Source organism: Oryctolagus cuniculus, chromosome 3, assembly GCF_964237555.1.
Source record: "Oryctolagus cuniculus chromosome 3, mOryCun1.1, whole genome shotgun sequence".
NCBI lineage: Eukaryota > Metazoa > Chordata > Mammalia > Lagomorpha > Leporidae > Oryctolagus > Oryctolagus cuniculus.
Window position 1 is genome coordinate 2,029,933 of NC_091434.1, and position 25,713 is coordinate 2,055,645.

At 59.3% G+C, this 25,713-nt stretch overlaps 1 protein-coding gene across 23 annotated transcripts in view; it reads right to left on the reverse strand.

Annotated features, from left to right (window-relative positions):
* Nucleotides 1-7,332: 7,332 nt before the first annotated feature.
* Nucleotides 7,333-25,713, reverse strand: part of TRAF3IP1 (TRAF3 interacting protein 1) — a 64,544-nt gene continuing 46,163 nt past the window's right edge. For 19 of the 23 annotated variants that reach the window (XM_070069963.1, XM_070069952.1, XM_070069950.1 and 16 more), the window contains 2 exons: nucleotides 10,197-10,420; nucleotides 7,333-8,699 (listed from right to left, as the gene is read on the reverse strand). In XM_070069963.1, the coding sequence (XP_069926064.1) occupies nucleotides 8,525-8,699; nucleotides 10,197-10,420 (399 nt within the window). In that variant the 3' untranslated portion in view covers nucleotides 7,333-8,524. The other 4 variants (XM_051838228.2, XM_051838220.2, XM_070069964.1 and 1 more) reach the window with 2 other exon arrangements.

Genomic DNA, 25,713 nt, shown 5'->3' on the forward strand with positions numbered 1-25,713 from the left:
ATTAGTTTTAGAAACTGATGTTCTTGGGGCCGGTGCTGTGGTGTTGTGTGCTAAGCCACTGCCTGCGGCACCAGCATCCCACACGGGCACCGGTTCTAGTCCCGGCTGCTCCTCTTCCAATCCAGCTCTCTGCTGTGACCTGGGAAGGCAGTGGAGGATGGCCCAAGTGCTTGGGCCCTGCTCCCTCGTGGGAGACCTGGAAGCAGCTCCTGGCTCCTGGGTTCGGATCGGCCCAGCTCCGGCTGTTGTGGCCATCCGGGGAGTGAACCAACCTCTCTCTGTCTCCCTCTCTTTGTAACTCTGCCTTTCAAACAAAATAAATCATCTATTTAAGAAGTTAGTGTTTCTCATGATGGGGTTTATTCCCCCTCTCCTGGGCCACGAGGCAGAAGACACACCCAGACGGCCGTGCCGGGGTCCACACTGCGGCCTTGACCCACACTGCCAGGCTGACCTTGCCGCCCGCCCCGCAGGGAAAGCCGCAGAGAAGCGGGAGCCGCCGCGTCCCGCGCGAGTGTCGCCTGCCGCTGAGGGCTGTGAAGAGGCCAGGCTGCGCGGCCTGCTGCCGGGCCCACGTGGTGGGGCACTTGGCACGTGCAGGCCGGCACACAAACGGCGTTAATCACATCCTGCGGATTTCTTTTTCCAGAGAAGTGTTTCTCGGGCAAATGTCCGTGAAAGGACTTTAGCAGAGCAGGGGTGAGTGTGTGTGTGTGTGTGGTGTGTGTGTGCTGTGGGGGGTGTGTGGGTGTGTGTGTGCGTGTGTATGGTGTGGGGGGGCTGTGGGGGTGTGTATGTGTGTGTATGGTGTGTGTGCTGTGGGGGGGTGTGTATGTGTGTGCGTGGTGTATGTGTGTGTGGTGTGTGTGGTGTGTGTGTGGTGTGTGCGTGGTGTATGTGTGTGTGGTGTGTGTGGTGTGTGTGTGGTGTATGTGTGTGTGGTGTGTGTGGTGTGTGTGTGGTGTATGTGTGTGTGGTGTGTGTGGTGTGTGTGTGGTGTATGTGTGTGGTATGTGTGTGTGTGGTGTGTGTGGTGTGTGTTCTGGGGGTGTGGGGTGTGTGGTGTACGTGTGTGTGTGTGTGTGTGGTGTATGTGTGTGGTGTGTGTGGTGTGTGTTCGGGGGAGGTGTGGTGTGTGCTGTATGTGTGTGTACACGTGTGTGTGTGGTGTGTGTATGTGTGTGTGGTGTGTGTGGTGTGTATGTGTGTGGTGTGTGTACACGTGTGTGTGTGCGTGTGCATGTTTCCTACGGGGATCTGTTGAGGTGAGGTCCCAGCCTGCTGCACGGCTCCGGCAAGGACGGGCCCCCCCCCCCCGGCCTCTCTGAGGGAATTCCGTGAACTGGCCACGGGCACCCGGCGCTCCGGCTCTGAGCGAGGACGTGGCCTCCCGTGGGGGCTCCCTGCGTGGCTGCGTTCCTCAGCAGTGGGGACCGGAGCTGGGCTTTCGGGATTCCACGGAGAGACACCGCACACCTGCCAGACACACACATACCCACATACACACACCACACACACACCACACACACACACACCACACACACCATACACATACACACACACACACCACACACATACACACACCCCCAGAACACACACCACACACACACATACACATACATACACCACACACACATACACACACACCACACACACACACATACACACACACCACACACACACCACACACCCCCAGAACACACACCACACACACACACATACACCATACACACATACACCACACACACACACACACATACACACCACACACACCACACCCCCAGAACACACACCACACACACACACATACACCACACCCCCCCAGAACACATACCATACACACACATACACACCACTCCCCCAGAACACACATCACACACACACACACACCACACACCCCCAGAACACACACCACACACACCACACACACACACACCACACCCCCCAGAACACACACCACACACATACACACACATATACACCACCCCCCCAGAACACACATCACACACACACACACACACACCACACACACACCACACACCCCCAGAACACACACCACACACACACACATACACACCACACACCACACACCCCCAGAACACACACCACACACACACATACACACACACACCACACACCCCCAGAACACACACCACACACACACACATACACACCACACACACATACACACCACTCTGCCAGAACACACATCACACACACACACACACCACACACCCCCAGAACACACACCACACACATACACACACATATACACCACACCCCCCAGAACACACACCACACCCCCCAGAACACACACCACACACATACACACACATATACACCACCCCCCCAGAACACACATCTCACACACACACACACACCACACACACCCCCAGAACACACACCACACACACACACATACACACCACACACCCCCAGAACACACACCACACACACACACATACACACACACACACCACACACCCCCAGAACACACACCACACACACACACACACCACACACATACATACACCACACATACACCATACACACACACACACATACACACCACACACACACACACACACACCACTCTGCCAGCGGTTCTGTGGGCAACCGCAAGGTCTGGCCGAGTCGGCCCCAGCCCAGCCGCTGTGCTTCTTCCTGGGCTGCCCTTTGGGCGCCAGGCACGGAGCCCGCCAGCCACGCGTGTCCCTCTCTCGACAGCAGCACCCCCACCTGGGCAGGCCCGGGCTCCGAGTCTTCCGTGTGCATTTCCCGGGGCGCAGTGCAGACGCCCCGTGAGCTCAGTGCCTGGGAAAGCGACTTCTAGGAGAGCGAGCCGTCCATGGGTGCCCTTTGTCTCACGGGCCCCCCTTCCTGTGCACGCGGCCCCCCGCCCTTACAAGCACGTGAACGCCGTGTGAGGCTGGGGTCGTGGTCTGAGCACACTCCTGTCCTGCTGCCGCCTCGCGTTTACATCACGCCCTAGTGCGCCACAAAACTAAGCCGAAGCTCTCTTCCGCCTCAGACGAAAGCAAACACCTCCGACAGCGCGGGCAGAAAGCAAGGCGTGGTCCTGCCGTCAGTGCTGGGGAATGGCTACGGCTCTGCCGTACAGAGGACGAGGCCCCGCGTGGCACCCCCGACGGACGCTCCCAAACACAGAGGAAACGGAAGAGACGTCTGGCTAAATGCAGCCCAAGGCCAAGACCCGGTCAGCCCCGTCCCAGGTGTCGGCAAAGGCCACAGCCGAGAGCTTGCACTGCCTGGGTGGCCGCGCGGCATGCAGAGGCCAGTCTGGGGCCTGCCCGGGGGGGGGGGGGGGGGTCTCACAGGAAATCCCTGCAGGGAGCTGGCACCCTCCATGGCCCACCCTCAGGGTAAAAAGTCATGCGAGGGGGAGCTGGCACCGTGGCACACTAGGTTAATCCTCCACCTGCAGCACTGGCATCCCATATGGGCACCGGTTCAATACCTGGCTGCTCCACTTCCAATCCAGCTCTCTGCTGTGGCCTGGGAAAGCAGTAGAAGATGCCCAAGTCCTTGGACCCTGCACCCGCGTGGGAGACCCAGAAGAAGCTCCTGGCTCCTGACTTCAGATTGGCCCAGCTCTGGCCGTTGTGGTCAACTGGGGAGTGAACCAGCGGATGGAAGACCTCTTCCTTCCTCCCTCCCTCCCCTCGCCCTCCCTCTCTCCTTCTCTCTCTGTGTAACTCTGACTTTCAAATAAATAGTCATTAAAAAACGAAGTTTAATTAACTCAGGATGCAATGACTCCGAACAGCCTTGTCTCAACTGCTAGGGAACAGGTTTTCTTGTTTCTGCGCAAACGTTGGCCTCTCCTAGTGCAGAGGGGTCTTCCGTATATAGAATTAATCAAACATGGATCTCAGTGGAGAACGGGAGCGGGTATGGGTGTGGGGATGCGGGGAGGTGGGACGAACGGCTATGCTCCTGAAGTTATCCTTACGAAATGCAGGAAGTCTGCATTCCTTAAATAAAAGGTTTCGGGGGGGGGGGCAATAAATAAATAAATAAAAAGCAGACAGATCAACTTTTAAAGAGCCACAGTGCAGTGCCTGTCACACCCACTGGCACAACTCATTACTGGTGACGCGGCCGTGGGGGAGAACGCACTGCGCATCCTCCACAGAGTGGCCGCAAGGCCCAGCGACTCCGCACGCTCAGACCCGGACACCCACACCCAGGCTCAGCGCGGCGTTAATGACAACAGCAGCCCCGTGCCCACGGCCAGGTGAACGCGCCCACAGGTGGCTCACCGTAGAGCCTCGGAAAGGCAGGAGACCCGACCCGTGCCACCGTGCGCGTGAGCCTGAGGACGCTCTGCTAAGGGCACCAGGCACCGGGCAGGCGCCGGGCAGGCTCCAGGCAGGCACTGGGCAGCCAGATCCACAAGCGCAGAGCCGGCGAGAGGCGGGCCAGGGCTCAGGAACTCGGGGTCGGGGAACAGGGAGCTCGCGGTTAATGGGAACCAAGTTCCACGTTCAGCGTGAGCAAGTCCTAGAGGGTTTCTTTTTTTTTTTTTTAAGATTTATTTATTTATTTGAAAGGTAGAGTTAGAGAGAAGGAGAGATTGTGAGAGAGAGAGAGGGGTTTATCTTCCATCTGCTGGTTCACCCCTCAAATGGCTGCGACAACCAGGGCTGTGCCAGGAGCCAGGAACTTCCCCCTGCTCTCCCATGGGGTGCAGGGCCCAGGGACGCGGGCCATCCTCCACTGCCCCCCAGGCCACAGCAGAGAGCTGGATGGGAAGTGCAGCAGCCGGGACTCTACCTGGAGCTCCCGCTCGGACGCCGGTGTGGCAGGCGGCGGCCTCACCACTGTACTACGACACTGGGCCCGCGCTGTTTTTTTTTTAATCAAGAAAGCAGAAGAAATGTCAACGAGAGTACTGGCCCCATGAGAAGTCTCGGTCATCTCAACCTCGGCACAAGCCTGTGGCTGGAGCCACAGCCCAGGCAGAGGACCCCAGTGGAAGCAGGCCCCGCTGACAGAGGAGCAGTGGAGACGGGAGAGGCGAACCCAGTGCCCTGCCCACGACCTCCCGGGGGCGGCCGCTGGCTGGGGCTGGGCTGGGGCGTCCCCGTGGCCGGCCTCCCTCGCTCAGCACTGCCTAGGAAGCCCGCACACCTGCCTTGCTGCTGCTCACTGAAGCCAGCGGCTTCCTCCCCAGCGCTGGTCTGAGGGACCGATCGGCAGTCTGGGACGGCCAGGGGTGACCGGCTGCGCCGGGGGTGGGATGGGATGGACGGGGCAAGGCCAGGTGCAGAAGGGGGCGAACCCTGCACAATCCGCACCTAACACACAAGCTTCCTAGCCGAACATGCCATGGAAGCGTCTGTCCTCTTGCCGAATTAAACAGAGAGAAATGAAAGTGCAGGTAATAAACAGAGGGCCCTGCCATGAGCCGCATGTGTGCGGTGACACGCGGCTGTCACGTTCACGCAGTAACACGCAGCACTCCTGGCCACGACCCCGTTAGCAACACAGACCCCTCTTCCCTGGACAAGCCAGCCACAGGACGGGGCTCAACCCAGAGGCCCCGAGGCCGGATGCTGGGAGCGGCGGCGCCTTCCCTGACCTCCCCACACCCTGCCCTGCTCTGCGGACTCTGCCGGGCCCTGCAGGGAGCCCGTGGTGGCCTCCCTGGAAGAGACATTGGGGGGGGGGGCTGCTGTGCAGAGGGTAAAGCCGCCGCCTGTGGTGCCGGAATCCCGTGCGGGCCCTGGTTTGAGTCCCGGCTGTTCCGGCTGCTCCACCTCTGATCCAGCTCGCTGCTACTGCGGCTGGGAAGGCGGTGGAAGACGGCCCAACCACTCGGCAGACCTGGGTGCAGTTCTGGGCTCCTGGCTTTGGCCTGGCTCAACCCTGGCTGTTGTGGCCGTTTAGGGAGTGGTCAGCAGATGGAAGATTTCTCTCTTTCTCTCTCTGTTAACGCTGCCTTTCGAATAATAAATCTTAAGAAAAACGACGTTATGAACAAAATGGTGTACAGGAGATTCCAGAGTCAGGAGCAACGGCCAGGTCGGTGTGTGACTTCCTCTCCGACGCCCACACGATGCAGCCCACTGAAGACAAAATGCCCGCAGGAGCGGGGCGGGGCGGGGGCAGGGCCAGGGCGGGGGCGGGGCCGGGGTGGGGCGGGGGGGGGGGTTGGGGCTGGGCGGGGGCAGGGCTCGGCTGGGGCTGGGGAAGGGCCAGGGTGGGGCGGGGCCGGGGGGGGGGGCCGGGGCGGGGCAGGGTGGGTTGGGGCCAGGCGGGGGCAGGGTTGGGCGGGGCGGGGCCAAGCTGGCAGCGGGGGACTCAATGCAGGTCTCCCACGTGGGTGACAGGGACCCAACCACCGGGCCATCAGCTGCTGCTCCCGGGGCCTGCATGGGCAGGAGGCTGGAATCGGAGTGGAGCTGGGACGTGGCTGTCGGCCGTGTCTCACCCACGACACCAAACGCCCCCTGGTGGCCTCACTTTGAAGCAGATTCGGGTGGAAGTTGAGCAAACCAGGGCCGCACGCCTGCTGCTGCGCGCCGTGGGCTGTGGACTCCTGTGAGTCGCGCGCCCCGAGCCTACGCACAGCCGCTCGGCGCAGGGCGGCCAGGCACCGTCTGGGCCTCAGGTTCCCCGCCACCGGAGACCTGCGCCGTCCTCACGTCAGGGAACGGCATCTTCTCTCCTCAGACCTCAGCCGCTAACCATTTTAAACGTTGACCACTGGGGCCAGCGTCACCGGGCCCTGGCGCTGGTCCCGGCGGCTCCATTTTTCTGAAGCTGGTGGGAGCCCCGGCTGGAGCTCCTGGCTTTGGCCCGGCCCAGCCCGACCGATGTGGTCTCTTGGGGAGTGAGTCTGGGAGAAAAATCTTTTTCTTTCTCTCCCACTCTCTGTCACTCTGCCTTTCAACAAAAAGGTTGATCACCAGAAAGAAAAAGAAGTAGGAATATCCAAGTAGAAAGCCTGAAATTTGGCCTTGACTCATTTTCCCAAAGGTTTACAGACTTCACGTTAATGCAAGTCTGTCAGCTCAGCACTGAAACTCGGTTCCTCAGGCTGACTCCAGCGCTCCTGGAGAACAGAGACCCAAGAGGGGGCACTCCCTGCACACGCCCCCGCGTACGGCTCAGGGCCCGCACAGGCATCGGAAACCCCCGGCAGCGCTCACGCGTCCGGTGACCCCCAGTTCGTACGGAACAGGGCGTCACAGCACCCGAAACAGGCACCTCCCTGAGTGTTTTCAAGGGAAACCCACACGTGGGAAAATCAGAACCCAGATGCCCGTGTTCTTCCGCCAGTGAACGGAACTGCACAATCCGTACTTGTAGAAAAATATGATTGTTTAATGATTTCTGTATAAAAGGAAAATAAATCTTATGATACAATTTGATAGACTACATACAAAATTTACTCACAACGTGTGTGTGTTCTGCGCACACAAATCCTATCGCATGTACAGGTTCACATGGGCAGCATCTTCCCGGAGCACGGGGCCCGCGTGGGGCTCAGAACAGAGGCGACGACAGACGGGGCGGGCAGGCGGCGAATCCTCCCCCGAATTCGCCGGTGCGCTCCAGGGAGCTCCCGCCGTCGCCGGCTCGGGGAGTAGCGCGCCACCTTGGCAAAGCGTTTGCCGTGCGGCCTGCCCTGAGGCCGACCGAGCTGTGCCACTCACGCTAATCCTTAAGCACACAAAACCGCCTCCGCGACACTGGCGTCGCCGCGTGCGTGATGAACAGTCTCTCGACGCGAAGTGCCGGCAGCAGACAGCTCCAGACAGTAACGCCGTCGGGGTTATTCACAGCGGTTCATGTAAATGAAAAACTAGAACACAACCGTGTTTAGAAAAGAAAAACAATAAACTTTCCTTTAAAAAACAATTCCAAAGAAACGCTAACACCAACACACCGTGCAAACAGCACCCACGCTTTCCTGAGCGGTGCTGCCTAGGCTGCCTGGAAGGAACCTGCCAGTGCATCTCGGGAAAGACCCGCGTGTGCGGAGGCCAGGGACCCCAGGGGCCACAGGAGCAGCCTCCGGGGAACCCTGGCCAGAGCGCTGACGACAGTGAGCAGGACGCCTCCGACACCCTCACGGCCCGTGTCCACAAAGGCCACGGCGACATCTCTTTTAAAATCTACGGACTTGGAGGGCAACGGGGGCTGCTCAGAACACCACGTGCGAGGCCGACACGAAGCGGCGAGGTGAACGCACGCGCGCGCGGCCACCGACCGCAGCCTGAAGGGCACCGGCTGAAATGAAGCCTTCCAAAGACGCCGGACGAACTGAAAATGGAATTTATTCGGAGTCGGCCACCTTCTGTTTGCACCGTCTGCTCGGGTTTCCTGGCTGCGCCCATCACAGCCGTCACTCACCGCGGCAGCAAGCTCCAGCAGGAACTCAGGTTTGCGGGCCTGCAAACCTGGCCGCTCGGCGATCCGGCACCGACGGCTCTGGCGCCGGGCGGCGTGGGGCTGGCACGCGCCGGGACGCCCGCCTGCTGCTCGGAGCCGTCTAGGCGCTGGCCTTCTGTGAGCTCAGGGTGATGCTGCGGATCATCTTCCGGATCTTCTCCTCGTTCCTGAGGACGCTGGCCTTCACGGCACAGATCTTGTCCTGCTGCTCCCTAATCAGCTGCTCCAGCTCCGCCAGCTCCGCCTTCAGGGGCTCCACGGCCGCGTCGGTGATGCTGGCGGAAAACAACACCGGGCTCAGCGGCGCCGCGCCTCGCTCTCCACCAGCTGCCCGGTGACACCCACACGGCCGCTCGTTCCACCCAGAAAGGCAAAGCCTCGAAGGAGCAGGTCGCTCAGCCTGGCTAACTGCCACCTCTCGGACCACAAAGTGGGGACGGGTCGCACGGGAGACAAGCCGCCGCTTCTCCAGGATGGGCTGGCAGCCCTGGAACCAGGGACGCACAAGGGCCCCGGGCCCAGCCAGGAGGCCAGCAGCACGGCGACCACGGCCCGGCCCGGCCGCTCCTCGCCGGACCAGGAGGGACCTCACAGGCACCGCCGGCTCGCCGCTCAAGACGCTGCCTAGGTGTCGGACTGAGGACTGGGGCAAGTCCAGAATACACTTGGGAAAGTCAAAATTAACCTTTGCCTTTAGCTTTGCAACTCTTGTAACACAAATACAAGCTAAGATCCAACAAGGGACACTCGCTCCCGACCGCGCTCTCTGCACAAAGCCGGCTTGGCGAGGAGGAGGTCGGGAGGCTTCCCAGCACCCTCACCAGAGGCAGGAGTGCGGGCCGGTGCTGCTCCGGGGCCCTGTGCTCCCCGACCGCCCCGGTGCTGCACGTTCAGAACTTCAGGGAACCTTCAGGACCAGGCAGACCAGCAACAAAGAGCAGGACTTTCCAACCGCACGACTGACGGCAGAGACTTGGAGGCGGATCCAGCGCGTGTTCCGCAGACACCCCACAGCTGACAGGGCTCCGGGCACCCAGACTCACCATCAAACACCTCCCTGGAGCGCAGCTCACTCTCACTGCCTACATTCTTTTGCAGTCAGTTTTAAATGGGCTTATCTGCATTTTCAGAGTGAAAGATAAAAACAGGGCCGGTGAGGCAGCGCAGCCAAGTTACGCCACCGCCTGTGATGCCTGCATGTGTGACGAGCACGGGTCGGAGTCCCGGCTCCCCACTTCCAACCCGGCCCCCACTAACGCTCCTGGGAAAGCAGTGGAAGGCGCCCAAGAGCCTGGCCCCTGCACTCACCTGGGAGACCCGGATGGAGTCCCAGGCTCCCTACCCTGGCCTGGCCCAGCCCTGCCGCTGTGGCCACCTTGGGGGTGAACAGTGGGTGGGAGATCCATCTCTCTGTCTCTGTAACTCTGCCTTAATAAATCTTACAATAAAATATTGTCAAATTTTGAACAGTTACCCTTTGGGGGTTCTGGCAAAGCATGGGGGAAAACGCCAAGTCCTTGGTATTTGCTAACGTCTGAATCCACTCTGCACAGCCACACGAACGCCAGATCTTCTCTGATTGCCACAGAGAAGGCTCACTGAGGGCCAGAGCGCGACACTGGCTCAGCCGCAGCCACAGGCAGCGACTTCAGGGCGAACTGCCCAGGCTCCTGGGGCAGCAGCAGGACCCCCAGACTGCCCCCCTGCTCTCCCCTAGTCCTACCATCCCACCCCATCCCTGCTCCCCCTACAGAGCCCCCTCCCCGCCTCACCTCTGCTCCTCCTGCAGGGCCTGCGCGTGCTGCCGGCTCTCCCCGCGCCACAGCTGCAGCTCACTCTGCATGGCGTCCACGTCCTCCTGCAGGTAGTCCATGATCTTGCCCAGGGGGAGGGCGCTCCTGCACAGGGTCTGGATGGACACGCGGAGCTTCTCCATCTCCTTGCAAACAATGTCCTTCTCCTTCCTCCACGCCGACTCGAAGACGAGCGACTTCTCCTAGGGCCAGGGCACAGGAAGGGGCCTCAGCCCCGGGCTCGACGCGCCAGGGCGGCACCCCCACAGCGCTGGGAGGGTCAGGGCACAGGAAGGGCCCTCAGCCCCGGGCTCGACGCGCCAGGGCGGCACCCCACAGCGCTGGGAGGGCCAGGGCACAGGAAGGGGCCTCAGCCCCGGGCTCGACGTGCCAGGGCGGCACCCCACAGCGCTGGGTGGGAGACCTTGGGTGGACGGGAGATGCAGGCCAGGCCTTCCTTCTCCAAGGACACAGGGCTCAGCCTGTGCCTGGAACTCGTCTGCAGGTTCAGACTCCAGTTCCCGGCTAGCGGACAGCAGAGCTTGGTGACAGGAGCAGCAGGAGGGAGGCCTGGCCCCGCACTGCCTTCCATCCCCAGGGACGGAACCCACACTGCCAGCAGGGAGGAGGAAGAGGCACAAGACAGAGGGAACTGGCGCATGGACAGCAAGGGACGGAGTGGGCAGAGGGCAAGGCTACGGCCCCTCGAAGGACCAGCATCAGGCTGCACAGGGGGCGGCTGGTCTGGGAGGTCGCAGGGGGGGCGGGGCACGCCGCCAGCCCCAGGTGAAGGAGGAAGGGTGCAGAGAGGGCTGGGGAGTATCACTGGGCGTGGGCCAGGCGTCCTGGGCGTGGGCCAGGTGCCGCTGGGCGTGGGCCAGGCGTCCTGGGCTCCCAGAGAGCCCCTCTTGTCACATACATCTCCGAATTCCAAAGCTGACAGAAGCTGGCAAGAATCAGCAACAGGGAGATGTTTTCTGGGAACACTGACACTGTTTCCTCGGGGCGCCCTCCCAGGACACCCCGGCCTGGACTGGCTGAGATGCCCTTGCCCCGCCCACCTGCAGGACGAGCTGAGCACGCTCTCGCGCCTGACTTCTGACGCTGGTCGGGCCGTGAGCTGTGTCCGGAGGCGCTGACAGTATTTGTCAGTACACAAACGACTGATTTATCAGGAACCTGGCTCCACCACTTACTAGCTTGGGCAAGTACAAGGAAAGCCTTGGCATAACGTCTGACACATAGGAAATATTAAATAAATGGGATTAGAAATGAAAGGTAAAACTTACAAACCTAGCAGGCAAGCTCAGTAAGACTGCAAGAGACAATAGAAACATAAATGGGGCCGGTGCTGAGGTGCAGCAGATTAACGCCCTGGCCTGCAGAGCCGGCATCCCATATGGGCGCTGGTTCAAGACCCGGCTGCTCCTCTTCCCATCCAGCTCTCTGCTGTGGCCTGGGAAAGCAGTGGAAGATGCCCAAGTGCTTGGGCCCCTGCAGGAGACCTGGAAGAAGCTCCTGGCTCCTGATTGGCACAGCTCCAGCAGTTGCGGCCAACTGGGGAGTGAACCATTGGATGGAAGACCTCTCTCTCTCTCTCTCTCTCTCTCTCTCTCTCTGCCTCTCCTCTCTTTGTGTAACTCTGACTTTCAAATAAATAAATAAATCTTAAAAAAAAAAACATAAATGTACAAAATCCTTGGGTTTCTCTCTACTGGCAATGAGCACACGGACAGTGACAGGTGGAAAAGGAAAACTCAACGTGAAAAACACACCAGCTCTTCCCAAATGGAAACACAGGCTAAACACGGATCCTATCAAAAGCCCAGCTACAGAAGGGACGGCCCCAAAGCTTATATGGGAAAGCAAAGGAACTAAAATAACTAAAACATTTTGAAAAAGAAGAACAAAGAAAGACATAGCCATTAGTCCTAAAACATGCATTCATTAGGAGGAAAAAAAAAAAAAACCTAAAGAGGAGGCAGGCACTGAGGGGCAGCAGGTAGGACAGCCACTGGAGGCCGCATCCCACCGCAGTGCGGGATGAGTCCCGGCCCCTCCACTTACAACCTAGCTTCTTTGTTTTTGTTTTTGTTTTGACAGGCAGAGTGGACAGTGAGAGAGAGAGAGACAGAGAGAAAGGTCTTCCTTTGCCGTTGGTTCACCCTCCAATGGCCGCCGCAGCCGGCGCACCGCGCTGATCCGATGGCAGGAGCCAGGTACTTATCCTGGTCTCCCATGGGGTGCAGGGCCCAAGCACTTGGGCCATCCTCCACTGCACTCCCAGGCCACAGCAGAGAGCTGGCCTGGAAGAGGGGCAACCGGGACAGAATCCGGCGCCCCGACCGGGACTAGAACCCGGTATGCCGGCGCCGCAAGGCGGAGGATTAGCCTAGTGAGCCGCGGCACCGGCCACGACCTAGCTTCTTGCTGGTGCACCTGAGAGGCGATGGAGGAGGACCCGAGTGCTGGGCCCCTGCACCCACATGGGAGACCCAGATGGAGCGCCCGGCTCCTGGCTTCTGCCTGGCCCAGCCTGCTGCAGGCATGTGGGGAGTGAGCCAGCAGATAGGGGAGCCTTCTCTCTCTCTCTGACACTCTTCCAAATAAATAAATAAACGTTCTATGCAAAGACAAATAACAGTTTCCAACTGAAGAAACTGAAAAAGGGAAACACAGCAGGTAGGACATGAACAGAAGCGGAGCTATCAACAGAAAGGAAACAACGGGTAACCAAGAGAGAGGCAGCAGCTTCAGGCTTTCAGAGAAAGGGGGGGAGAGCCCCACACTCAGTGCACTCTGAACTCTGCCAGTAAATCAAGACAAGGGCCACGCAAGGGAAAGGAAGCCACAGCCCACTTCACTCAAATGTCGATGGGGGCACTAATTCACAACCAGACTCCAACAGCAGACACAAAGCACAAATCACAGCAATGCTGGGCTGACCCCATGAACGTAAGGAGAATTCAATATCAGAGAAACTGCACACGCCATTAGTTACGTAAAGAAGAAACATAACAGGATCATCTCAAACGCAACACACACTCACAACAAGGCCCTATACTAGCCGGAGAAACAGACCGTTCTCCTGCTGAGTCGCTTAATAACAGAAGGGAAATTCTAGAAGCACCCCATCCAAAGCCGGGAGGGAAGCAGGTTGTCCACCATCATCACTGCCATGCCCACGCATGCAGGCCAAGCCGCAGCGGCCGGACAGCGAGAGAGGAGGAGACAGAACCACCACGCCGCGCCGCGCCCCGCCTGCCGCCCACCCTCCCGAGGCCCAGCCGCCAATGGCGACAACAACCACACCCCCTCACCCCGCCATGCTGTCACCTCACTAAGCCCCCGGCAGCGCTGCTGACCGTGTGCTGGCTTACAGCACAGCAAACAAAAAGCAGCAACAGACGCATTCTTTAAACAAGGGAACGGGGTGAGCCCACAGCATTTCCACCCACCAGCAGCGACTACAAAGCAATTTACAACAGACTAAACTACAGATAAAAACATGCACAAGACGTGAACAAACCACACACGCACACCCTAGGATCATTTACTGGGGGCCAGCCGGGGGAGTCAAGCCACTGCTGGAGACGCCAGCACCCACATCAGTCGAGTCCAGTCCCCGCCAGCACCTGCGTCAGAGTCGAGTCCAGTCCCCGCCAGCACCCGCGTGGAGCATCCAGTCCAGTCCCCGCCAGCACCCACATCAGAGTCGAGTCCAGTCGCCGCCAGCACCAGCGTGGAGCGTCCAGTCCAGTCCCCGCCAGCACCCGCGTGGAGTGTCCAGTCCAGTCCCCGCCAGCACCCGCGTGGAGTGTCCAGTCCAGTCCCCGCCAGCACCCGCGTCAGAGTCGAGTCCAGTCCCCACCAGCACCCGCGTAGAGCGTCCAGTCCAGTCCCCGCCAGCACCCACATCAGAGTCCAGTCCGGTCCCCGCCAGCACCTGCGTCAGAGTCGAGTCCAGTCCCCGCCAGCACCCGCGTGGAGCATCCAGTCCAGTCCCCGCCAGCACCCACATCAGAGTCGAGTCCAGTCGCCGCCAGCACCAGCGTGGAGCGTCCAGTCCAGTCCCCGCCAGCACCCGCGTGGAGTGTCCAGTCCAGTCCCCGCCAGCACCCGCGTGGAGTGTCCAGTCCAGTCCCCGCCAGCACCCGCGTCAGAGTCGAGTCCAGTCCCCACCAGCACCCGCGTAGAGCGTCCAGTCCAGTCCCCGCCAGCACCCACGTGGAGCGTCCAGTCCGGTCCCCGCCAGCACCCGCGTGGAGTGTCCAGTCCAGTCCCCGCCAGCACCCGCGTCAGAGTCGAGTCCAGTCCCCACCAGCACCCGCGTAGAGCGTCCAGTCCAGTCCCCGCCAGCACCCGCGTGGAGTGTCCAGTCCAGTCCAGTCCCCGCCAGCACCCGCGTGGAGCGTCCAGTCCAGGCTAACGCATCCAGGCAGCCGCAGAGACGGCCCAGTTCTCGTGCTCCTGCCACGCGGGTGGGAGACCTGCACGGAGCTGCCGGCTCCTGGCTTCAGCCTGGCCCAGCCCTGGTTGTTGCAATCATCTGGGGAGTGAACCAGTGGATGGAAGCGCGTGCATGCTCGCTCGCTCGCTCTCGCTCTCTCTCTCTCGTCCCTCCCTCTCTGGTGCTCTTTCAAATAAATCTTTTTTTTTTTTTTTTTTTTTTTTTTTTTTTTTTTGACAGGCAGAGTGGACAGTGAGAGAGAGACAGAGAGAGAAAGGTCTTCCTTTGCCGTTGGTTCACCCTCCAATGGCCGCCGCTGCAGCCGGCACACCGCGCTGATCCTGGCAGGAGCCAGGAGCCAGGTGCTTTTCCTGGTCTCCCATGGGGTGCAGGACCCAAGCACCTGGGCCATCCTCCTCTGCACTCCCTGGCCACAGCAGAGAGCTGGCCTGGAAGAGGGGCGACTGGGACAGAATCCGGCGCCCCAACCGGGACTAGAACCCGGTGTGCCGGCGCCGCAAGGTGGAGGATTAGCCTATTGAGCCACGGCGCCGGCTCCCAAATAAATCTTAAAATACAAAGAGGGCTTAAATAAATGGAGACAGTCTCAGTCACTAACACACCGACTACACCCAGGAGGGTTTTGCTGGCATCCAGACGGGCTACAATATTTACATAGAAAGGACCAGCACGTGCTTCCAAGCCGTCGTGGAAATGCGCGTCACCTTTCAAGTGTGTCTTTCCCCGAACGTCCTGGAGCCCCCAGAGCTGAGACGGCAGACACAGGCCTCACGGAGCAGCTCCAGGCAGAGCACAGGCCGACCCTGGCACAGCCCGTGGGCTGGGAATGGCTATCACGTCTACAGATGGCCGGCGAGTGCTCAAACGGTAATATCCTGTGAACGCAAGCGCTGGACAGAACTCACATTTCAGTGCCCACAGTCACTAGGAGCGCTTGACCGGATCCAGCCCCACGCCCGAGCTACACACTGTCCATGGGTGCTTCTGCGCCAGGCACAGCTGAGCGGCCACAAACCCGAGCCCAGCTCCCGCAGCCGACAACGCCATCACCTGAGCCCTCCCAGAGAGCACACAGGAAGGCCCCGGGCGTGGGCACGAGGAGACGGGCACCCACGCGGGAGGGGCGACCACTCTGCTCTCCGCCCAGAGACGGAAAGCCGACTCCAGGGGGACCGAGCGCGTAACTGTCAAAAGAAAGCTTGAACTTTTACAGGAAAAATACCTCTGTGACCTCGCCGAGGACATCCTAGCTAACACACAGGAAGTACCGGCCCTGGAAGGAAAAGCTGAGAAGACTGACCAGTTACGACTCAGGAGCTCGGCCATCAAAGCAGAGCACAGAGAAGGAAAAGGAAAACGCGCCTGCGCAAACCGGCACTCCCTTGGACCCCGGTCCTTACTGCTGTTATTTTAACATAAAGCCGACTGCTGGGGATCCAGTCAGGGCCTCTGCGTCCCTGGCACTGCCAGTGACTCTGTTCTAGACGCTTCCCCGGCGCCGGGGCTCGGAGCTCATCCATCCATCCACGCCGACGCCCCCAGAGAAGTGTGTGAGCCACCTACCTCGTGCCCGCCTTCCACTGCCTTCTTACTTTATGAAACTAGAAAGGGCGTGGCTAATTTCAATGACTTCTTTTAGCCAGGAGGCCCCTCCAGGTCTCCCACGTGGGAGCAGGGGCCCAAGGACTTGGGCCATCCTCCACTGCCCTCCCAGGTCGTGGCAGAGAGCTGGATCAGAAGTGGAGCAGCCGGGTCTCAAACCGGCACCCACATGGGATGCCGGTGCCACAGGCAGTGACTTAACTTGCTATGCCACATTGCCGGCCCCACCAATGACTTTGATTAAGTCAAATATATCTAAAATACTGTTGCAGTAAGCAACACAAAAATCACCACCAGGTATTTGTGCCGCTCCCCCGAGGCCCGTGGCCTGGGTGTATTTACAGGGACAGGGTGCTCCTGCGCGGACACGCAGCTGTCGGGACGAGCGGCTGCTCTGTGGGACGGCACAGGCCTACCTCACACCTCGCCTCTGGCATGGAAAGGGGCTTCGGTGTGGTGTCTACTTTATCTGTTTCTCCTGTTTTGTTTTTAAGATTTATTTATTTATTTGAAAGGTAGAGGAACAGAGAGAGAGGAAGAGATAGAGAGAGAAGGATCTTCCATCTGCTGGTTCACCCCCCATAACGGCAGCAAGGGCCGGGGCTGAGCCAGGACAAAGCCAGGAGCCTGAAACTCCATCAGGGTCCCCCACGTGGGTGCAGGGGCCCGAGCACTTTCTTCCATCGCCCGCTGCTTCCCCAGGCACTCTAGCAGGGAGCTGAATCAGAAGTGGAGCGGCCGGGACACAGACCGGTGCTCACATGGGATGCCGGGTTGCAGGAGACAGCCAGCCTGCTGCACGATCCCGGCCCCTTATCTGCTTTTCCTAAGAAAAACCCAGAACACTATTTGTTGAGCCTGTGAACCGCATGGGTGGGCGCCCCTCCATTACTTTCACGCGTGAGATGACACACACAGCATGAATCCTGTCCAAACGCATCGGCAACCGCTCTCGCCGCTGGCACCGAGAGGGGCAGAGGTCTGCGGCAACCCTGACTCCGCCTCTCAACAACCACGTGCTTTTTCTTGCTCTACTTGTAGGATGACTTTTTGTCGTTATTGCATTGAGAGAGAGAGACAGAGAGCCCTTTGCTGTCCACAGCACCGCCAACGCCTGAGCCCCTTGGTACCGGGGACACGAAGCCCATTTCTGCGCAGACTCACGGCAGGCTAAGGGTCCTACTCGTCACCAAAGCACCAAGCGCCTCTAAGGGACGCGCCTGTTCCACGCGCAGTAACTTAGTCCGAAAGCGACCGAACGGCACCTCCATGGCGCGTGGCTTGGGAGTCTGCACGGAGGAGCCGCTCGCTGCTTGATGCCTCCCTCGGCGTGCCCGGGCCGAGCGCTGGGACTCCACTTCCAGGCCAGCTTCCCGCTGAGTGTCCTGGAAGACGGCACCTCCAGGCTGTGGCTCAGGCGCTCGGGTCCCTGCCACACACATCGAAGACTCAGACTGAGTTCCAGGCTCCTGGCTTCTGCCTGGCCCAGTCCTGGCTGTGCCGGCGTTTGGGGAGTGAACCAGTGGATGGAAGAGCTCTGTCTCTCTGCCTTTCAAATAAAACAGAAACTGAAATGTTTTAAAGGCTGTGGGAAATGGAATTAAAAAATAAGTTTATTCATAAAAAAAAAGAAACCTGTGTCACTGTCCAAACCGCAGCAGAAAACCACACAGGCGGAGAGCTGTGCCCACTCCCCAGTGCCGCGCGGCCGCCAAGCCCGCCGGGGGCAGCACCTCCCGAGCCGGTCCTCCTCTCTGAACAGCGTGAACAACGTCTGTGACGGCCCTAAACGCACACGGCTTTACGCCTTTGCCTGTTCCTCCTGGCAGCTGCCCCCTTGTGCCCTACCGCCCGTTCCCTTCCAATGCCCCTTTCTCTCGTGACTTCTGTACCATTAGCGACGACATTCAGCTCTTCCACAGTGAACAACCACCTGCCTACGTCCAGGAGCAGGCTGGCCACGAGCGGGAAGTGAGAGATCCTGGCCTGCACCCCTGGCCCTGCCTCCCCTCCCCCTCCAGAACCATGAAGCAGGCAAGCAGGGGCCACCTGCACCACGTGGAGGGTGGGGGTCAGAGGGGGCGGGCGGATGAGGCAGGTCCAGGCCGAAGGCAACATGGAGGGGCAGGGGTGAGACACGGGTGACCCTCTGAGGTGAGCAGCCCCTGGGTGAGGCCAACAGCGGCAGTGGGGGTCCTCAGGCCAGTACACCACGGCTCCCGTGAGCCAGGTCTCCCCTCACTGGAGAGGGGTTCCCAACAGACGGGGGGGGGGGGAGGACGAAGCCCATGGTGCTGCCGTGAGACGCAGAAACACTGGCGTGCACGTGTCTGTGTGCACACGCAATCCCACACACACGGATGCTCACCGAGGGGGCCGGGAGACACAGCACCCCCACGCTCCACCAAAAGGACCAGGGGACACGTCTGGGCAGGGACGGCAGGAGACCAGTCAGCCGGTGAGGAGGGGCTCACAGAGCGATGGGCAGGTGCACAGGACACGGGAGGAGCCACTCTGGCAAACCTGGACTACGTGTGGAGAAGTAGCTGCCTGCACGCCTGCCCAGTGCCAGATATGGACATCCAGAAACACGTCTGCGTCCCGAAAGCCGACACGGCCAACTCTGACTCCAGCCACCCCCAGGGCGGGCTCACAGGGCGCATCTTACTTGTAAGGCAGTAACAGCGAGCCTACAGTAAACACTTCCACCTTACCGTCTCTTACTGTCTTTAAGGGGCTTACAGAGAGTACCACCTGACCCAGTGCAAGCCCCTCCCCCTGAGACAAGCACCCTCGGGAGGCTTGACCTTGACCAGCCACGACAGGTAGCTCAGAGTCTCTGGCCAGGGAACCCTGCTGACTGCAACATGGAAACGACACACACGCAGCCTTGCTGTAAACAGGGACTTGAGCCTTCACGGGCAGGGTTCTGTCCTCCGCAGTCACACAGCCGTGCCACGCTCCACCCAAGAGCACCCCGAGACTCTTCTACCCACACGGACTAAAAACTCAGGGGGCCGGCACTGCGGCACAGCCGGCACTGTGGCACAGCCGGCACTGTGGCACGGCCGCTTCAACCACCGCCTACAGCACCTGGCTGCTCCACTTCTGATCCAGCTCCCTGCTGTGGCCTGGGAAAGCCCTGGAGGATGGCCCAAGTGCTCGGGCCCCTGCACCCACGTGGGAGACCGGATGAAGCTCCTGGCTCCTGGCTTCGGCCTGGCCCAGCCCTGACTGATGCAGTCACTTGGGGGGTGAACCAGCAGATAGAAGATCAATCTCTCTCTCCATAACTCTGTCTTTCAAATAAACGCATCTTTAAAAAACGGAAAGAAATGAAAAGCCCAGGAAAACCGAGCTTGTTCAGCGCTGCCCTGCGCGTCCAGCAGCAGGTCTTCCCTGGAGGCTGAGCGGACAGGGAGGATAAAGAGATGGGGCTAGAAACACAGACGCGTTTCTCACTCAAACCCGCAGCACAAATGAGCGTGTTCTACGGCAGGGCGGAAGGAAGCACGAGTCCCAGAGTTCCACGAAATCAACCTTTCCTGAAAGTGAAGACAACGCAGCACGGAGGCCAGGACGATCCCAGCTCTGGACACAGGCGCTCGGCCACGGCCGCCCTCGTGCTGGCGAGGCAGCTCCGGCTCCGTGGCCTGCGTGGTGATGTGGCAGCTCCGGCTCCGTGGCCTGCGTGGAGCCGGGGCTGTGGCCTGCGTGGAGCCGGGGGACAGCGCGCAGCCAGCTCTGGAGCGCAGGCCTCAGAAGGATCAGGCATCGACCTCCTCAGCCCCAGGCCAGGCTCAGCCCGGGGCTGTCACACCACGCTCTCTCCAGGAAAGCAGGTCCCCAGAGGAGCCAGGACAAACCACACGCACACCTGGCACAGGCCCGCTTTGTACCTACGACATTCTTTAAAGAAATAAACATTCATTTACTTGAAGAGCAGTTAGCGAGAGACAGAAAGAGGCATCTTTCACTCACTGGTTCACTCCCCAAATGGCTGCAACAGCCTAACTGGGCCAAGTGGAGGCCAGCAGCCAGGAGCTCCACCTGGGGGTCTCAATGGGTGGCAGGTGTCCTGGGCCATCAGCTGCTGCTCTCCTAGGCGCATTAGCAGGGAGTGGACCGGAAGTGGAGCAGCTGGGACTCAGGTGGAACCCATGGCAGCTGACCCTGCTGCGCCACAGCGCTGCCCTCCCTTTTTATTTAATTTGTTTGTTTGAAAGGCAGAGCAACAGAGAGAAAGGGAGAGACAGGAAGAGATCTTCCATCTACTGGCTCACTCCCCAAATATTTGCAACAGTCAGGCCTCGGCCAGGCTGAAGCCAGGAGCCAGGAGCCCCATCCAGGCCTCCTGCAAGGGTGGCAGGGGCCCAAGCAGTTGGGCCCCCACCTGCTGCCTTCCCAGTGCAGAACAGGAAGCTGGATCAGCAGCGGAACAGCCGGGACTCAAACGCATCCTGCCCCAGCCTAACCAATGCCCCACCACGCAGGCCCTCCGCTCCTCCCCCACCCTGGCTCTCAGTACCTGTTAACCTGACATCTCACAGGTCACTGTCCAAGCACTTCACAGCCTGTTCCACATGAGGGTCCACGTGACACCAGACCCTCCTGCCCAGGCCCAGAGCCCAGCGGAGGCTGCCACCGTGCACAGGAAGCTCCTGGATTTCTCCACCCACTTCTGCCCAGAGAGCTCCGCCTGGGTTCCCAGCCTCATCAACCCTTCTTCATCCGCTGGGGAACACGCCCTCACTCCAAGCAACCACAGCAAACAGAAGATACGGACGTTCCACTCGGAAATGGCTTCTGGAGCCCAGTGCACATGGTCAGAGTGTGACTCACTCTGCCAGGCAAGGCACCCTGATATTTTACCCCCACCGTGAACTTCGTCCACAGGAAGGCCATCTCAGAGTTATCCTCTTGAAGTTCATATCCACGTGATGTCGATGGCTTCAAAATCATTCTTGTGATCTATATTACTTCCAATGCACGTATCTGACTGGTTGTCTCCCCAGATGGCCACAATGGACGGGGCTGGGACAGGCTGAAGCCAGGAGCTTCTTCTGGGTCTCTCACAGGTGACAGGGGCCCAATGACTTGGGTCATTTTCTGCCGCTTTTCCCGGGCCATTGGCAGGGAGCTGGATCTGAAGTGTAGCAGCTGGGACATAAACCAGTGTCCGTGTGGGATGCTGGCATCACAGGTGCTGGCTTCGCCCGCCACACCACAATGCCAGCTCTCCATAATTATTTTTAAGTGACACTATTGGTGCCTGATTTTTATAAGATAATGTGGTAACAATTTAATTTTATATCCAAAACTTAAATCCTCCAGCCTGCATACAAGGCACTACATTCAGAGATCTGCCTCGGGAACACACAAGTACCACCTTGCCTCCTTAAAAACAAAAGCAAAGTCCCTGCAAACACACCCCCCACAGCCCTCACGATTCAAACAAAAGCTTCAGGGGTGGGTGTTGTGCAGCAGCTGCTGAAATCCCGAGACACATCCCGTGCTGGCGGCCAGCTGGAGCCCCCGCCACTCCACTCCAGATCCCGCTTCCTGCTGCAGCACGACTCGGTGCCTGGGCCTCTGCCACCCACACGGGCACCCGCAGAGAGCGCCCGGCTCCTGGCTCTGAGCATCTGGGAGTGAACCAGAGGATGGAAAAGCAAGCGATCTCTCTCCCTCTCTCTTTGCCTTTCAAGTAGATTAAAATAAACAAACAAGCATTTAAAAATAATAAATAAATGTCAGGGGTGCCCAGACTTAGCTACGGAGGTCACCCAGTACAGAATTCCTGCATCCTACGTCCCTTCTACTCCCTTCACAGCAGCTTCTATGGAAACAATATTCCTCGCAAGAGAACATACCACAATGCAGGGGCCACAAACATCCAAACAGAGGCTATTTTTGTGGGTGCATACCCACAGTTCTGGTGGCGAGGCTGAGGGTGGAGTATTTGTGGTGAAACTGCGCCCCCTAGTGACCAAGGGAAGAAATACTGACAACCTACTCAGATCACCAAAATAAAATACAGACTGAAATCCCGGACCTTCACACACGGTTTTAGCGACTTAATCACGTTAAAACGTGATGAGCTGGTTGCATTTGTCATTTCACCCAGCAAGAGGCACTGGAAGACACCCGGGTTCTGTGTCCCCAGATAAACACTGCTTTAAGTCTCACCCACAACCCCGGCCCACATCTGTCTGCCACATGGGCCCTGGTTATGGCTTCCTGTCAGCTAAGCAGACATGCAGGTCAAGTTCAGCCCTGCCAGGTCCTCGGGGCAGAGGGGTCCGTGCGAGCTTGGAGCCCCCGCACGGGCGCAGCCTGCAAGAGTGGGTCGGGTGCCTTTCTTGAACTCGGGGGAAAGAGGCCACACAGGAGCGAGGGCTCCGAGTCCCCCGGGGACACAGAGCTGACGCGCACAGAAGCAGCGTCAGGAGCCTGCGCTGGAGGAGAACGGGTCGAAAACGAAGAGAAGCGTCTAGCAGCTGACGCAGACAAAGGTGGGAAGAGGAGCATGGAAGCAAGCTTCAAACCGCCGGCCGCTCCTCCGCGTGGCGCCTTCCCTTACATAGTAAAAACACTGCAGTAAGACGGCTCCGTGAAAACTTCTTCAGAAATGGAGCTAAGAAAAAAAATGCTGGCAAGAGCGAGGCTCTTCCCATTAACAAGGAACGTTCGCCTCTGCAGAGCGCCAGTGCCGGGATATGGGGAAGCACGCAGCGCGCCTCACACACATTTCTGTGACGTGTCCTCGACTCCTTTAGTGCGAAAGAACGGCCCTCCTCCCAGCGCAGCTTCAAAGGCAGGCTGGACGCACGCCCAGAGCACAAATCTGCATTTCCTTAGCTCTGAAAAACACTCCCTTCTCAAAAACGGAACACGCCGAGACCACGGCCACGCCAAATGCACGTGGGAGCAGAGCGCGGCGCGGCCTGGACCTGAGACAGACAGCAGAAGCGGCCACCGTGCTGCGTGTGCACGGGCCAGTCCGACAGACACCGGCGAGCCACACGCCTCAGCCGCCTTCCCGCAGGTCCACCAGGGTGCACGGCGGCCGGCACCCAGGGCCACGCAGGAGCCGACCAGCTCCGCCCGCACCTGGCCCGCTGACGCGACCCAGCGGAGCTCGGCACCCCGAGCAGTGGCGTCGGGCGTCACTGTCAGTAAGACGTCTCAGAAACCTCAATGCCTGAAAACATAAAAAAGACCCCAGATGTTAGAGAAGTCACCAGGCAGCTCGTCCAGGTGAACACTCGGGGTCTGCAAGTTCCATATTAAAATTAAGTATATTGATTTAATAGTCAAGGCATGCACAAGTCAAGGTTAAACCATGCTTGAAAGGGGATGTATAATCTCCAACCTGAAAGGACAAAGACCAGGGAAAAAATGAGCTGAATGCTTTACACAAAAGGCTCAAAAAGTAAACACAAAGAGGAAAAACAGAAGAATAAAACGAAAGCAAAACATGATTATCTAAAAACTGGAAGTCGAAACTTTGAGAAAGTCTCTCTTTTAACCCCTTTTTCAAAGTCTCACTAAGGAATAAAAAAAAATTTCTGGAAGAAAGGAGAAACGTAACTTCAGATAGAGTGTTCTCAAAATCCTAGAGACATGTTTCACACGTCTGCACGCACAGTGTAAACAGCAGACGGACAGACCTCCCGTGGTGGCACAGAGGACGGCGGTGGCCCGGGTGCAGCCCCCAGCCGGCCAGGCTGCCTCCTCCACCTACCCTTGGCCGCACCAACACTGAGAAAACGCGGCAGGCTCTCATGCGGGGAGCGGAACCCCTTATCCTTAGATAGAAGGGGGGCCTCAAACAGACTTCACCGTGGTCTCTGGCAGACACAATGCAAGTGAAGCGGTCGCAGTGTCTGACACACCCTGGAGGAAGGCCAGGCCTCTCCTCCCCTCCTCCTCCTTGCCGCTGGCTGGAACGCCGTCCTGAGAGCTGGAGCTGGCGCTGCCCTGCTGGCCCAGGAGGGGCCTACGGGCCGGAGGCCGAGGATGCGGAGGAATGAGGCAGAACGCCACCCGGCCGCCACCTCCAGACTCAGGGATAAAACACGCTCTAGCACAGCGAGCCCGCTACTGCTCCAGGGCTTGATTCTAACCAGCCCGCATGGCAAGCACCAAAACTGACTCCAGCAGAAACAGAAAAATGGCACCAAACCGTCCAAAACGCTGAGCTGGTCGGACAGCCTGAGAACAGGAAAGGACAGGAGAGGCCGGCATGGGGGAGGGTGTGGGAGCCTGCGTCCTGCAGGGGGAGAGGAGGCGGGAGCTGCTGCCGCTGCACCGTGTGAGCGCTGGGAACAGACTGTCTGCACTTACAGTGGTCTGACCACCCCGGGAGGCCGGGGGCCCAGCCGAGACCTGGACCCTAGACGAAGGGATCGGGCCATCGATGGAGGGCCACCCGTGGAGGGTGAGTCGCAGGCACCGAGCAGGCCGGTCCTGCCCAGGGTGGGGAGGGGGATCTGGGGTGAAGGCAGACACAGCGGCAGAGCGAGAGCTGCTGCAAGCCGAAGGAAGCCTAACGCAACTCCATCACACTCCCGGAGCCACGCAGCCTGACCGTCACACTCCCAGGCTTCCCATGGAGCCACGCGGCCCGACCGTCACACTCCCGGGCTTCCCATGGAGCCACACGGCCCGACCGTCACACTCCTGGGCTTCCCACGGAGCCACACTCCCGACCGTCACACTCCCGGGCTTCCCATGGAGCCACACGGCCCGACCCTAGTCACACTCCTGGGCTTCCCACGGAGCCACGCGCCCGACCATCCCACTCCCGGGCTTCCCACGGAGCCACGCGGCCCGACCGTCACACTCCCGGGCTTCCCATGGAGCCACACGGCCTGACTCCATCACACTCCCGGGCTTCCCACGGAGCCACATGGCCTGACCCCAGTCACACTCCCGGGGCTTCCCACGGAGCCACGCGGCCCGACTCCATCACACTCACGGGTTTCTCACGGAGCCACACGGCCCGACCGTCACACTCCCGGGGCTTCCCATGGAGCCACGTGGCCCGACCCCAGTCACACTCACGGGTTTCTCATGGAGTCACATGGCCCAACCCCAGTCACACTCACGGGTTTCTCATGGAGTCACATGGCCCGACCCCAGTCACAGAAAGCTATTCAGACTACCAACAAATTAAGATAGGGCAGACATTTTGGATAAGAGAAAAATGTGTACAGAATTTTGTATCAAAATACGGAAGTTTCATAATACAAAGACGTAAAGTCAGACAAGTGACAGACTGGGAGGACACTTACAACCTGTGCAACATGGGGACCAGATTCCATCAGACACGTAACTGCAATGCATGCGCTAGCCATAGCACACACAGGACATGTTTTGTGACTAGACGCACAAATGAACAGTAAAAAGGCCAGCAGC